Source organism: Ovis aries, chromosome 2, assembly GCF_016772045.2.
Source record: "Ovis aries strain OAR_USU_Benz2616 breed Rambouillet chromosome 2, ARS-UI_Ramb_v3.0, whole genome shotgun sequence".
NCBI lineage: Eukaryota > Metazoa > Chordata > Mammalia > Artiodactyla > Bovidae > Ovis > Ovis aries.
In genome coordinates, this window is record NC_056055.1 from 811656 (window position 1) to 826881 (window position 15226).

At 58.6% G+C, this 15226-nt stretch overlaps 1 protein-coding gene across 3 annotated transcripts in view; it reads right to left on the reverse strand.

The window, feature by feature from the left end:
* Window positions 1–6401: 6401 nt before the first annotated feature.
* Window positions 6402–15226, reverse strand: part of PXDN (peroxidasin) — a 64492-nt gene continuing 55667 nt past the window's right edge. For 2 of the 3 annotated variants that reach the window (XM_027964025.3, XM_027964024.3), the window contains 6 exons: window positions 13375–13509; window positions 12905–13113; window positions 11006–11126; window positions 10739–10871; window positions 8963–9073; window positions 6402–8246 (listed from right to left, as the gene is read on the reverse strand). In XM_027964025.3, the coding sequence (XP_027819826.2) occupies window positions 8127–8246; window positions 8963–9073; window positions 10739–10871; window positions 11006–11126; window positions 12905–13113; window positions 13375–13509 (829 nt within the window). In that variant the 3' untranslated portion in view covers window positions 6402–8126. The remainder of the gene's footprint in view (window positions 8247–8962; window positions 9074–10738; window positions 10872–11005; window positions 11127–12904; window positions 13114–13374; window positions 13510–15226) is intronic. The other variant, XR_003588047.3, reaches the window with a different exon arrangement.

Consider the following 15226-nt stretch of genomic DNA (forward strand, 5'->3'; position numbering starts at 1 on the left):
GGAGCCCCTTGTGTTCCAGAAAGCCAGCTGAGGGCCTAACTCCAGGGGTTTCACCTGGTCATCCAGTGGGTAGGCTGGAGTTTAGAGTGGACTCGTTGTAAGATTTAGAGAAGAAAACGGAGTTTCTAGGGCTTTTCCTGGACCTGAGAACAGGATGTTTAAGGAGAACTGATGGTGGGGCTGTTTCAACTCATTCTTAGGAAAACCAGGGGAGGCCCTGCAAGACCTCCCTGGGGTGTCTCTTCTCTGGGGCTCCGTCTCCGTGGCCAGGAGGAAGCGGGAAGGAAGCACATTTCTCGTCTGCTCAGTGAGGGGTAGCAAGTCTGCCCCACGCAAGGAGGTCTGCTGGCATCGTGGCACAAGGCAAAAGGGACTATCACACCCCAGGGGCCAGGATGGCAGCTGCCGTGACCACAGGGCGTGCCGCAGCCACGCGGCGGCTGGCAGCGGGATCCCTGCTCCCCGCACCCAAGCCCTCGGCTTCTAACCCTGTCCAGCAACCTCATCCTCTCATATCTCTTGTCTTCAGATATGTTATTTGCAAAAACAAGGCCATCACGGCCAGCCTCCCGGTGACGATCTTCACCTTGAAGAGCCCCAGAGCCGCTGCTGATGAAACGTGATCAGAGTCAGCAGTGACTTCGTAAATTCAACTTTCATTTTATGGAGAGGTAGGTCAGGAAGATCCCCTGGAGGAGGGCATGGCAACCGCCTCCAGTGCTCTTGCCTAGAGAATCCCATGGACAGAGGAGCCTGGCGGGCTCCAGTCCGTGGGGTTGCAGAGTTGGACACGATTGAAGCAACTCAGCATGCACGCAGGTAGAGCTGATCTACAACACTCGTATCTGGCAAATCGATTCAATTATACACCACATTTAGGCCTCTAACGCAGTTCCAGCAGCCTCATCGTCTCGCATATAGGGAGGGCATCTAGGCCGCTTTCCGATTAGGCCACTGCAGCGTGCTGAGTAGAGCTCCCTGCGTTACCCTGTAGGTCCTTATTAGTCACCTGTTTCATGTACAGTAGTGTGTGTGTGTGTTAGTCCCAGGTTCAGCCCTCCCCACAGCCGCTCTCCTCTGGCAACTTGAGCTTGTTTTCTATGTCGTCGGTGAGTCGTCAGTCCACTTGCTCCATTTTTAGATTCCACACATAAACGGCATCATATGGCGTCTGTCTTTGTCTGACTTGCTTCTCTGAGGACGATCATCTCTAGGCCCATCTTTGTTGTGGCCAATGGCACTGTCTCCTTCTTTCTTACGGCTCGGGAGCGGTCCATAGCGTATCTGTGCCAAGTAGGAATCCGTGGAGACAGAGGGAGGGGGGTCCCTAAGGAGTCTGTGACTGGCCAGGACGTAAGAGCTCAGGAAAGACACGTGGTGAGAGGAGGGCAGCCGCGCGGAGCACTTTCCCGAGGGCTCGGTTGCCAGGGGCTCAGGTGGGGAGCAGAGGAGGGTGCAGGGTCACAGGAACAGCTCAGGTAATGAGGGTGTGGACAAACGCAGGGCGGGGGAGGGCCCGGGGCTCAGTCCCACGGGGAGGAGGCTGGGGTGGACGCTGCGTCCAGGAGTACCCCCCGACCCCGGCGAGAGCTGGGGTCCGCTGTCGGCCTCCCGTTTCCAGTTACTCTGGGTCAAACGAGGTGATTTCTTCATTAAAACTCTGTTGCCTTTCAGTTCAAGCAGCCTCTGAAATATTTCAGCATCCTCTCCCTTTCCTGTTTGCAGGAAAACACAAGTCAGCGCTGCTATTTTAAGAACTAATGGTGGGACGGGGGTAGCTCTCTAAGCCCAGAGGCTCCAGGAGCATGGCTGGGCACACTCATGCGTGTGTTAGAGCCACACTCATGCATGTGTCAGAGCGTGGGCCGTGCCAGGCGCTCGGCATGAACCCCCGCTGTCCGCACAGCAGGAACAGGTGGTGTGGAATTAAACTATATATATATGAACGGCCTGGGCACAAAGCCCTGGTAAGCTGATAGGAACGTAGCTACAACTGCAGCCGAGCACAGATCAGAAGTCGCATCTCAAGCGTCCAGCCTCCCGAAGTTAAGAACTGCGATGTCTGCGGGGCACGCAGGGAACGCGGGGCTTCTGGCGGCATCTGGGGGAAGCTTGGCAGGAAGCCGGGTTAGCATGCGTGCTCATAGTCCCCAGGTCTGCTGAAATGAAGAGCTCTGGCCTCAGTGTCACAAGAAGCGGGTCTGAGTCTCGGGTCCCCAGTTCCCAACATGTGTGAGTGTCAGGGGTCTCGGGCACAGAGGGTGACCCAGCCTGGCGGAGACGCTCCGTGGACAAGAGGCCAGGGTGGTACCATGCCCCGGGCCCTCTGACTCCACTGACAGCGCGTTTACAAGAAGCGATGACCCTGGCTGTTCTCTGAGTTAATTTCTGGTGCCGTAATTTCTAAAGAACACAAACAGCAGTGTTTTCCAGGAACTTCCCGTGAGAACAGCTGCAAGCTAAGTCACCCAGCAGAGGCTCCGTCCGTGGTCCTCGCTTTGTTTTGCTCAAAGAGGACAAAGCAGCAGGAGCGTGGCTCTGTGCTGGGAGGGGCGAGGGTGACGGGAAAGCGAGGGGCGCGGGTGTCTCACGGCCCCGAAACGTGGGGCTTCCATCCAAGCCCATGACTGAGAGATTCGGCTTCAGTAAAACATCCAGCAGGACCTTGTCTGTGAAGCCTGAGGTGATGCTCCGTGTGCAAAAAGGGAGCGTACAGTGGAGACCAGACGACCCCACATCCTCTCCTTCCCCAAACCTCCAGGAGGGAAGCCACCTGGGGCTCACGCTTCCACCCTTGGAGCTTCCACCCTTGGACCGTCTGTGCCAGCGACAAAGGACGCTCCACCCCCAGTGACATCGCAGGCCCACAGAGCAGCTGTTTCTGCCAGACAGGCTTCCTGGCAGCGGTGACTGGGCCAGCACTGGGCTGACGGTCAGACTCACAAAGGGGCAAACCCCGGTTCCAAGCCCACTCTGTTAGTCAGAGCACCAGGCAGAGCTATTTGGGGAACAGCCCTGAGACCCGGCTGGGCTTCCTGCCCCTGAACAAAACACTTCAGACGCTGAAGGAGAAAATACGACTGAGTCACTTATAACAAATTTCACAGACGTTAAAATAGGCACCTCTGGAGTTTCTGGAACCTTCCAAATTCAAACATGTGACCTCATTGTCAATGCTCAAGGTTTGGGTTTGAGAGTATCTGTTACCACAAACAGAAAAGGTGGAGAATCCGCAAGGTTTTGAGCGGAAGGCTCAACACTCCACACCTGCAGAAGCAAGAGCGTGTCTGCCCAAGGCCTTCACCACAGGAGCTGCGCTCAAGAGTCAGTATGGTCCCCAAAGGGGCGCCTGCAAAGGAGGGAACATTTTCTGAGGGGAGCTGATGGGGCAGGACGGATGCGGGGCAGGATGGACACGGGACAGAACAGACAAGGGGCAGGACGGACATGAGACAGACACGGGACAGGACAGGACAGACATGGATCAGGACAGACATGGGACAGACATGGGGCAGGACAGGACAGACACGGGACAGGATGGACACCGGACGGGACGGACACCGGACAGGACGGACACGGGACAGGATGGACACGGGGCAGGACAGGACAGAGGACAGGCGCGGGCCGGGCTGCAGGGACCCAGGTGAGTTCAGATCTGGGTCCCCCCAGGGCTCCCTCCCCGAGGGTGGGCCTGGTGCCCACGCCCCCGCCTCCTGCCCACTGTCGTTGCCCCGCGCCACTGTTGAAGCCAGGGCTCCCCCTGTCCATGGTGGGGATTCCAGGGCTTCCAGGGCTCTGGCGCCTTTGGGGAGACCCACCCCGATCACTGTCCTGCTCCCTCACTTCCTGTCTCAAAGGTCCTAGGGTCCCGTGGCTACAGCTGCGGGAGGTGATGATGGGGCAAAACCAGAAAAACCTCAGCTGCTTTCCTGAAACTTTGCTAGAAAACCCTTTTTTTTTTGCCCTGAATTACATTAAAAATGCATGTGATTCACTAAGCACATGAAAGAATCTTCCGGCAAATCTTCTGGCAAATGGAGCGCAGCCATTTATGTCACTGCCCGTGTGCTCACTCAGTCACGGTCGACTCTGTGTGACCCCGTGGATTGCAGCCCGACAGCCCCCTCTGCCCACGGGACTCTCCAGGCAAGAACGCTGGAGTGGGCCGCCACGCCCTCCTCCGGGGACCTTCCCGACCGGGATTGGGCCTCTGTCTGCTGCACTGGCCAGCAGTTTCTTTACCGCTGAGACACCGGGGAAGCCCCATTTTACGGCCCCGAGCACACGTTTCTTCCCCACAGGAAACAGTTGCAAATATTTTAAGAAGGCACTAGGAATATTTCCTGGAGAAGGCAATGGCACCCACTCCAGTACTCTTGCCTGGCAAATCCCATGGATGGAGAAGCCTGGTAGGCTGCAGTCCATGGGGTCGCTAGGAGTCAGACACGACTAAGCGACTTGACTTTCACTTTTCACTTTCATACACTGGAGAAGGAAATGGCAACCCACTCCAGTGTTCTTGCCTGGAGAATCCCAGGGACGGGGAAGCCTGGTGAGCTGCCATCTCTGGGGTCGCACAGAGTTGGACACGACTGAAGTGACTTAGCAGCAGCAGCAGCAGGAATGTTTCCATACATTCTTTTTCTTTAAATGAAGACCTTATATTTTAAAGGAGATGTTAGGCTTAGAAGAAAATTGAAAGTACAGAGATGTACCTGCTCCCCAGTTGTTGAAATTGCTTAAATCTGTAATATCTAATGACTTCAGATTTTTATTATGAAATAAAATGTGCAAAAAATACCTAAAAGCCAATTGACAGCTTAATACATTATTATAAAGAAACTCATGAAAACCACCAAGATCAGGAACTTACATGTTGTCATAGTCATCTCAAAGATGAAAAAAAAAAGGCTTTCCTAGTGGCTCAGATGGTAAAGAATCTGCCTGCAGTGCAGGAGATACAAGTTCGATTCCTGGGTCGGGAGGATCTCCTGAAGAAGGGAATGGCAACCCACTCCAGTATTCTGGCCTGGAGACTCCCACAGAGGAGCCTGGCAGGCCACAGTCCACGCGGTCGAAAATTGTCGAACAGGACTGAGTGAGCAACACTTTCACTTCATCATCTCAAGAGCCCTCCACGTGCCTCTTTTCAATTTCCGCCTAATCTAATCTCCCTGTTGGTTTTTCTATATCAATCTCTTGCCTTACTTTCTAAAGCAAGATGCAAATGACTTTAGCCGGTCTTACAGCACCCATCTTCTTTCCATTGAAATGACACATGGTGCCCAGCTCTGTGCCAACCACTGACCAGGCAGGGCCTGATCTGTCTCCTGGTGACTGCTGGGTGGCGACCAGCTGAGCTCAGGTGGGCCAGTGAGCTGACCCCCTCCCCCTCGGGCACCATCCTCGGGCTGAGGCAGCTTCCAGGTGAGCAGCGTTGACCCTGAAACCCAGGTGCCCCGAGGGGGGTCGGAGCTGCACCCCTCTGCTGGGCTTGCTCAGAACCTGCCCGAAGGCGGCTCTTCCCTCACTCCCCAGCTCAGACTGCTGCCCTTTCACGGCCAGTCCCCGCTCCAGGGCTGGTCAGCGTGGCGGCACGTCCACGGAGTTGGTCTCGGGGAAGTGGGGTACATCCTGCCAGCCAGGCTCCAGGCCCACAGCCCAGCCCCCACGTGCCCCTCAGCCAGCGTCTCTGTCGACCTTTGCCCACACACCCTTCTGTAGCCGTCCCACCCGGGTCTCGGGACTCTGGCTCCTGGCGATCCTGAAACACCCAAGCACACGTGTGGGGAAGTGTCTTCACCTCACACAGAGTTGTCACGTGCCCTCTGTCACTGGAAGAAAGAGCTGAGTCATTCTCCCTACCCGCCTCCCTGACCCACAAGACCCCCAGGAGACCGTCAGTGGCGTGGACTCAGCATGACTGTGGAAGGTCAAGGGTCTTGTTACAAGCTCTGAAAGGTTCAGCAACTTAAAAAAATTCAACCCTCAATCTTCCCCTGATCTATTTTTTTCTAATAGTATTTCCATGAACAGTCATGATGCTCCTGCAAAGACCCCTCATATGATTTCCAGGTCCCTTCAGGACCCCATCCTGTATCCCGCCTGGGCCCAGGGCACCACAGGCTGCACAGCTGTCCACAGCATTTCCGGCCACAGAGCCAGAAACGTCGGGGGTGGGGCAGGGGCTGCAGCCTTCTCCTGGGAGCTCACCCCGACCCGCCTGAGACTCTCAACAAGGTGGCCAGCTCGGTCCCCAGGACAGCACCCAGCCACAGGGAAGAGAGATGAGTCCTCTTCGAATATCCCTGAGTTGCCCTTCCCCTTTCCCGTTTCTCTGTGAAGGGCCTAGCCCCTTGGGGACCCGCCTCCCAATCAGCTCATGAAAGGAAGACCAGTGCTCTGTTTGGGAATGTGGCCCGTTTATTGGAACCGAAAGGCATCGTTACATAGTGCAAACGTCTCTTTGGTGATGGGCTGATTACAGTGAACAGGAAAAAGGCACTTGCGAACATCTGGTCGGAAGGGCCAGGGAGTATGTGCACACCGCGTCCTCCGCGGGGCCGCTGCAGGGCACACACGCCACCACCGCCACAGCCGCAGAGCTTCCCGGTGACTCAGACGGCCGCCCAGTGGGCAGAACAAAGCCACCCCAGTCCCCACACCCTCCGCACAAGGGCGCCTTCACACTCCACATGCTCCAGAACGTGGGATCTCATACCTGAGCAGCTTACATAATCGTCCACCTCAGACAAAGTGAACCACTTCCTGTCTGCAGAGATGGGTGCCAAGGTCTGATTATTTACCCAGTTTGCCCTGCTATGTGAAGACAAGCCCTGTGCCCGGAACACTGGAGCTTGTACTGATCCGATCACCAGTGATGTGCGCTCAGAAGTCCAGCCGACCGTGTGTAGAGCCACTGCTCGCCCCCCGGCTGGAATGTGACCCAGCAGGCACTGGGGTCTCCTGCTGCGGGGAGGAGGAGGGCTGGGCTGGAACCAGGCTTTCAAAGCGCCTGGCACCTGCTGGACGCCTCCTGGAGACCTGCCTCTTCTCCCCTGCGCCCATGACAGGCTGCACAGGGTGCCACCAGCTCCGGACTTGCCCACATGGACCGAGGCGGCCGGGTCCCCAGAGGGTCTCCAGTAGGAAGCGTGGGCGGGCACCGTGTGGCCGGCGCTGGACACTCAGGTCTGAGAACCGAGCGGGAGACCCAGGGACCTGTTTCTCAGAACACAGACCACTTTGCATTTGGAACCAAACAGGAGGTTCTGGTCGAGTAAGAAGACGGGGGCTGTGAGGTATGAAAGTTGTTTCTCACTGAATCCACGAGAACTTGAGCGGCGCGGACGTGCTGTTTCTGCCGTGTCTAAGCTAAAACATGGGTGAGATTTTATCCAACATCACACGCGGCGGGCATACGAATGAGGTATAGGGACCGGCTGCTTTTCTTGAACGCACTCTCATAACCTGAAGTCAGAAAGTCCCCGACACTCGCGTTCCTCCCGTCCTTGGAACAGGGATGGAGAGCGTGGTGGCTCATCCGTGGGCGCTGGCGGGCGAAGCCGGGAGGCCGTGGGTGATGCTGGTGGGGACAGGTGCCGCCCTGCCTGGCCCACACCCGGCGGCGTGTGTGCCGGTCACAGGGGAGTGCAGCAGCTTCTCCAGCGGGGCCGCGGAGCTGCAGGGGCTGGGGGCAGGGGCGCGGGGGGCTTGTGCTGGCCGCCCGCGCTGCCGCCACACGTCCGTGCAGACTGCTGTTTGCCAGGGACGGATTCTCTTTCAAATCCTGCGTCCCTCCTCCGCCAGCTCCGCTCTGCACGCTCCTGGCGCCGGGACCAGCGGGACTAACTTTCAGTTGAGAAGAAACGGTGATACTAGGTGAAATCAATTAGGAGCCTAAATGATTGAACTGTGCAATTTAATAGTAGCACCAATTTTTCATTTAAAAAAATTAAATAGGAACCTGAGAAAGCTCAACATGGAGTCAGGACACATGTCTGCCCCGTGGTCTGCTGGCGAGCGCTCAGGCCGGGGTTCCCCGAGCCGTGGTCCCCGTACCCCAGCCTCGCCGCCTGTGCGGCCTCGCTCCCGGGGGCCGGGACAAGTTCCAGGCTCGCAGACGCTCAGGGCTGCGTCCCCGTGGAGTCTCCTGGGCACATGGGACAGCAGGCCCCGCCGACCCTGGCGGGCGCTGGGCAGTCAGCCGGCTGACAAGTCTCCACGAAGCAGGTGACCTGCCCATCCTGGAGGGGAGAGCACGGAGCCGTCAGCCCCGGGAGCCGCCCTGGGTGTGCCCGGCCCACTGGGCTGGCCTCCTGGGGGGGTTCTGGGGTTAAAGGGCGGCTGACTCTCCTCCACAGCGGACATCCCGCTCCTTCCAGAGGCTCCCTGCTGCCCCCAGCTGTCAGCCTTGCCCTGGGGGGCCCGGGGATCACATCCCTGCATGCTGAGCAGGCTGGCTACGGAGGAGCTGGGCGGCGGGGCTGTGTCTAAACCAGACAACAGCAGGGACCCCAGACCGCTGCTCTGCCCACCCAGGGGACAGACCCGTTCCCAGCTGGCTCCCAACTCCACCCCAAAGCCCCTCCTGGGCTGGGCTGCCGCCAGGCCCGCCCCCAAGGCCCCCACTGCCTGCTCTGTCCACTCGCTCTGAGATAGGCAGCTGCCCCTCCTCGCCTGTGTGGACACCCCCATGCTGACCAGGCTCAGCGGGGTCCCCGTACGGTTCTGGGGGGAGAGCCCATCAACCTTCACATACGGTTCTGGGGGGAGAGCCTGTCAACCTTTACGTATGGTTCTGGGGGAAAAGCCCATCAACCTTCACATACGGTTCTGGGGGGAGAGCCTGTCAACCTTTACGTATGGTTCTCGGGGGAGAGCCCCAGATCCCTAGAGAAGAAAGAGGGAACCCCGCAGCTGAGAGCTCCAACCCCCCGGGCCTGCCCGGGCACACACTCACGTGGCATTCACAAGTGGTGCACGGATCCCGCGTCCACTCAGCCCCGTCTGCGTGCGAGCTGCCGTCTGCGTCCACGCAGTCTGTGCTGAGCCGAGACTCCAGTTTCTTTATCTGCAGCAAAACAGACGCGAGGGTGCTTGGACACAGCTCAGCGCTCGCTCCCGCTCCGCCACTCGAGATAACATCTCAGGACGGACGAGAGAGACCCCAAACCCGAGAGAGACGACGGGGATGAGAGACCCCAAAGCCCCTTCCTGGAGCTTCTAGCACGTCCTGAACCTGCATGACAACTGCCTGATGCCCCCACCACCTGTCTGAGGCCAGGAGTGCCTGGGCCAGAAATGCGGTTCAGTGGTGGGTAAGGAGGAGGAGAGGACCCTCAGACAGGAGCAAAGAGGAGGCTGATGCAGGATTGGGCAACAAAAACATTCTCAGCGGCTTCTCAAAGCAGTGCTGGGCTGGGACCATTCCGGAGCCCGATGGCACATGGCCCTGCTGAGGGCAGTGCTGAGGCTGACGGAGGCTGGGGGCCCTTGGGCCCTGGTCGTGATGGTCCAAGAGCCCTGGCCCGGCTCCCTCAGGGGCACCTGAGAGGGGAGAACACCCACCCCGCCCCAACCACTGAGACCGGGGCCCAGGAGAGGCGCTGGGCGGGGCAGGTGGGGGGGGTGCCGACCACTGAGTCTGAGGCCCGGGACAGGCGCTGTGGGGGCTCTCGCTGCCCTGCCTGTCTCCTTCCTTCCTCGGGCAGCCTGACGCGTCTGAGCAGAGCGGTCTGAACCCCCGCCCTGCCCTCCGCCCCTTCTCGGGAGTCGGGGGTCCGGCCACCTGGATGCAGGCACCAACCCCACGGCAGGTGCAGCCCGCACGGCTGGGCCCTCGGCTTTCGAGGGTTTGTGTCAACGGCTCCAGGCGCGGGGGAGCCTCCCGCCCAGGCTCCGACCCTGCAGGGTGCTGAGCCGGGCTGCGCCCTCCCTGACCCCTCCCTCCTGCCTGTGGCAGGCTCAGCCAGCACCCAGGGCCGCCAGGGCAGAGGAGACGCCACGGGGCAGACACACAGCAGCTGCGGAGTGGCAGCACGCCTCTACTAGGGGCTGAACAGAAGACGCCGTGTCCCCCGAGCTGAGGACCAAGGCTCCCAGAGGCGGGAGGGACCTCCAGCATCCAAAACCCCCCTCAGGACGAGCTGAGACCTGCGGACTTCTCAGCCTGACAGCTCACTCCCCACTCCCGCTACAGGAGGCACACAGAGAGCCCCGTGTGTGCCCCAGGGTGGGGTGGGGCGTCGCCCTCTGCAGACCTCAGGGACGGGCCCAGGACCCGCCTGAGGATGTGTAGCCGCCCCCTACCCCACCATCCAAGGGCACCCGACCTCCATCAAACCCCGTGCCTCTGGGAGCAGGGGCCTAACCGCCATCCCTGGAGGGGCAGGTCTGGGCAGGACTCAAGGCTTGAATTCTGCGTGGCCCTGCCCTTGAGCTGCTCACAGTGTGTGGGCCCCGTGGCCGCTCTGCCCAGCATTCTAGGGGACCCTGTGCCCCTCCTCATGCTGAGGACCCCCAGTCTTGTCAGCCCAAGCACAGCTCTGTGAGGCCTGGCTGGAGCCAGGCCGAAAGCAGAGAGAGAAACGTGGCCTCGCCAAGGCTCCAGGGCTGGGGACGAAGAGCTGCCCAAACACACTCTCCTCACAGCTACAGGGGGAGACACACAGGCTGGACGGGAGGCTGGGGGGCCGGGGGCCCGGCGGGGGGGGGGTGGGGATGGGGAGCCGCCCACCTGCTTCCTGAGGTCCGTGATGGTCTTCTGCATCTCCAGGACAAACTCCCGGAAGTCGCTTGTCCCTGCCCCTTGCGGCTGCTCCAAGGAGGGGTCTGTGGCGTTACTGGGAGGTGCCCGGAGCTTCCTGGCTCTGCTCAGAGAGGCAAGGGGCGCTCAGGGATGGAGCCGCTGGCATGGGCTCCCGGGCTGCCGCGCAAGGCGCGTGGACGGGCAGACGCACGGGGCACCCCGCACGCCAGAGGGCTACCGGGGGCTCAGTAGTACCTTGGCGCCTTCCCGGGCCCTGTCTCCCTGGCTGGCTCATCCTCCTGGTAGCTGAACTCAAGAGACCGCCTGCCTCGGAAGTGGTAGGAGAAGGCGTTGAACTGGCCCCGGGTTCTGCAGTCTGTGAGCAAAATGCACACATGTCAGGGTCGGCTGCTCTCACTAAGGACGTCAAGGAAGTCTGGGCGAGAACCATCCCTCCTGAAGGACACAAGAGGCGCTCACATCGCAGGGGGCGGAGGCGCCCTGCATTCAGCTTCCTGCTACCCTGGCTGAGGGGCCTGGAGCCAGTGGCCCCCCCACGCTTCCCTGGCACAGCCCAGCCCCCGAGTGGGGCACACACCTGCCGTCCTGCCAGACCCAGGAGACTTTATTTCAGTAATTCCTACGATTATTTCAAAACGGCACACGGGAGTGGATTCCTCTCTATGACTCATCAGCCCACAGAGAAGCTGAAATTCATCACTTTGATCCAAAGAAAAAGATGTTCCGAGATGGAGCTTCTTGGGTTTCCCACGTGTGCTACTTCCGTACTGGGATTAAACAAAAACAGGACTGAGGTGCAGCTCAAGGCTGTGTCAAGCGGCCCTTTCATCCTAATGGAGCACTAACAGCAGCCGACATTTGGTCCTGTGAACGGAACTCTTCCCTGCCGCTTTTCCGGTATGACTTTTGGACTAAAAGAAAAACCGGTAAAGCTCCTAAAGCAGCTCTCTAAGTCATGTCGCCTCAGGGCTGTGCCTTCGACAGCTAAGGGGAGAGGAATCCAGAAGAAAGGAGGTCAGAGCTACGCCGAGTACCTACATCTCTGCCGTCCAGCTGAAGAGGTTTGGGGATGGACAGAGGACAAGTCTCGATCAGGGTTCAGGCTCTCGGAGGACTTGGGTTTGGGGCAAAAAAACAGCAAACCTGAATTCGTCCCCTTCTCGACAGCTACAGGGAGTCTGGTAAAGCTATCAGAAAATGGAGTTTCTGTAACTGAAAAGAACTGGCTTTTCCCTATGATTTTCAAATGGAACTGCTTTCTGTAAACACAAAAACGAAATTCTTTGCCATATATGTGGAAAACTGTTGCAACCTTAATAAATGAAAGTATTTTATTTTTTAAGAAACAAAAACAAGATCCCAAGTTCCCAAGAACTATAAGAATAAGAATTAAATGCTTTGCAAACTTGGGCATATACAGAGCAAAACTTTAAATCTTAAGTGAATTCTACAGCATTGCAAATTACATTCGTCAAATACACATATATTTAGCATATTAAACATTATACAAATGTCATATATGTGCAGAGAGAGGCCACAAACACATCACACCCATACACACAGAACATGTATCAACCCAGATTTCAACACTCGCGAATGAAAAGAACCACGGATTAAGCCCAATTACTAATGGGAACGACCTAGGCTGGACTTCTTCAGGAGAAGACATGGGAGGGAAAACCGGGCTCCCCTGTCCATGGGACTCTCCAGGCAAGGATACTGGAGTGGGTAGCCTATCCCTTCTCCAGGTGATCTTCCCAACCCAGGGATCCAACCGGACTCTCCTGCACTGCAGGCAGGTTACCACTGAGCCACGGGGAAGCCCACGGGTACAAGCAGGCAGGCTATCAAATGCAGACGCGCAGGAGGCTGTCAGGAAGCACTGGGCACTTCCTGCGTTAGCGTGCTGCCCTCTGCTTCTTTCCCTGAGTGCCAGCTCTCATGCTAACTCCTCTCGGCTTTACAAACCCGTCACAGCCACTCACCACGTCCGGGTTCCACAGTGCTGCCCAGTGGGGACGCCCGGAGTGGACCGCCCCCCAGGCCCCCCCATCTCCGCCGGCTTCCCCTGCTGTGCTGACCGCAGCCCGAGCTCCGCCCGGCTGTCAGCGCAGGATGGGGACCCGAGCCCACCTTCACAGCAGTCCTGCCACACTCGGAGGTCCACGCGGGGGATCTCGTCGCAGCTGCTGTAGCCGTGCGGGAACTCGGCCACGCGGAACACGTCTCTCTGCACACGCGTGATGTTGTCGGCGTTGTCGCACACGATGCGGGCCAGGGAGCTCTGCTTGATCTGGGTGAGCTGGGCAGGAGTGAAGACCCCCGGGTTCTCGTACCACAGCCTGCGTCCCCGGAGCGAGAGCAAGGTCAGAGAGAGCCTGGCGAGGCTGCAGCCCCAGGAGCTGGTTAAGACCATCCTCACGCTCAGCTCTGCTCACGACACAGACCTGAGAGTCACGTGCTTAGGTGCCAGAGCTCTGAGCAACCCGTAAAGCAGAGATGAGAAGCCACACTAAGATCAGCAGCGGTCACTGCTGAACCAGCACCGGCCACTTTTTGGGAACACCCCTGCACGGGGCGCCCGCTGAGCTCCAGGGGCTTACCTGTCCCCGTCCCGAAGGCGCCTGAACTGCGTGCTGAGCAGACACATCAAGGTGGGTCCCAGGCGGCTGCCGGGCACCAGGTCCTCCACCATGAGGGCCGGGAACAGGTCGATGTTGAGTGGGGAGCCGTACAGCCTGCAAGACAGAGCGGAGCCTCAGACTCAGTGCCAGGGCCCGGGGAGCGCCAGGTGCACGGTCGTGTCCGACCCTCTGCGGCCTCGCGGACTGCAGCCCACCAGGCTCCTCTGTCCCTGGGAATCTCCAGGCAAGGATACGGGAGTGGGTTGCCATGGGTTGCCATTTCCGCCTCCAAAGGATCTTCCCGACCCAGGGATCAAATCTGGGACTGACTCCCACATGGCAGAGAGATTCGTTACCATCTGAGCCACCAGGGAACTCCAAGATGAGTGTTGTCGGAAGTGGGATTTGAACCCACGCCTCCAGGGAAGGCTGCGACCTGAACCAGAGCCCTGGACTGCTCGGCCATCCTGACGTGGTGGAGAGCACGGCAAGAATGGAAGAAGCCTCATGCTGTTCACCATCGCCATCTGACGTGATTCAGACTTTCATTTAACAATGACAATCCAGCTCCTTCTTTAAAGCATCTATCAGTCGTATTTTAAGAAACATTCCTGCTTCCTGTTTATACACGATAAAATACACACACAGAGATATTTATTATACAAAGTTTAAGGAAGCCCAGAAAACGCAAGGGAGGAAATTAAAACCTAACTTTCCTGGCCGCTCAGAGACAACCGAGGTCTCAGCGTAAACCTTCCACAGCCCCTGTCACAGACCCACGTGGAGACGAAGCTACGAAGAGCTGAAGACACGCTCTGAAGACGCTGGCCTTCCACCCAACACAGAAAAGGCACTTCCTGCGAGGAAACCACTTACTAACGGGCACCGACCATACCGAAGACTAAGTCAGCACGGCTTAGACACTCAGGAACAAGCTTTTCCGTCAAACTCTTCCAAGTCCTACGCATCCTGTAATTGAGAAGCCTCTTCCACCTCCTCGGACCGGGGATGCTGACCTTGGGCAAGGGCGGGCAGGGCCTTCTGCAGAGTTGCTCATCTTGGGAGTGGGGTCAGCGTGAGGCTGCCCTCACCGCCCCCAAGTTCAAGGACCTTCACGCTGAACTTGAGTTCAGATGGAAATTGTCAGGAAGGGCCAGGTGAGTTTGGTTCTCTGCCTGAGGGGGCTTTTCCCAGAGGAGACACCCAGTTCCCAGGTGGGGCTTCCCCTCTGTCTGCCCCCACCTGAACGACTGGCCTGCAGGGAGGCCCCCACGCTAGGGGCGCAGACTCAGACAGAGAGAGGGCACCTGGCTGATCACAGCCCCCAGCCCAGCTCACCCTCCACTCACACCAGGCTGCTGGGAATGGATCTGGTCAGACGCCACCGACACAGCAGGGACCGTTTGCTCCTGCACCTCCGTCCAGAGGCCTGCCTTCCCTGGCGGGCTCGCGGGCCGAGGCTGGGGCCCGCTGTCCTGTGTCGCCTCTCCTCTGGGACACCCCTCTCACTCCCACTCAGTCGGGCCTGACGCAGGGGAGGGGAGACGTGGGACCCCCGTGTGGGCGGGTCATGCATTCGGCCCAGGGCCCGCGACCCTCAACAGGGCTGGGCTGGAGAGCAGGTCCTCCGCATGGTGGTGATGTAAGTCGGGCAAGGGACAAACCCTGGGGAAGTGACCTTGCCCCTCTGGATGAGAACAACAGAGGCTATTCGAGCGTGAAAGACGCAGACCACAGGCAAGGTCCTGGGCAGGAGGGTGTTCGTCTGTGAACCCGGCCACCTGACACTGACTTAAACCAAGACTGGAGCATGTCAAGCTGAGTAGACGAC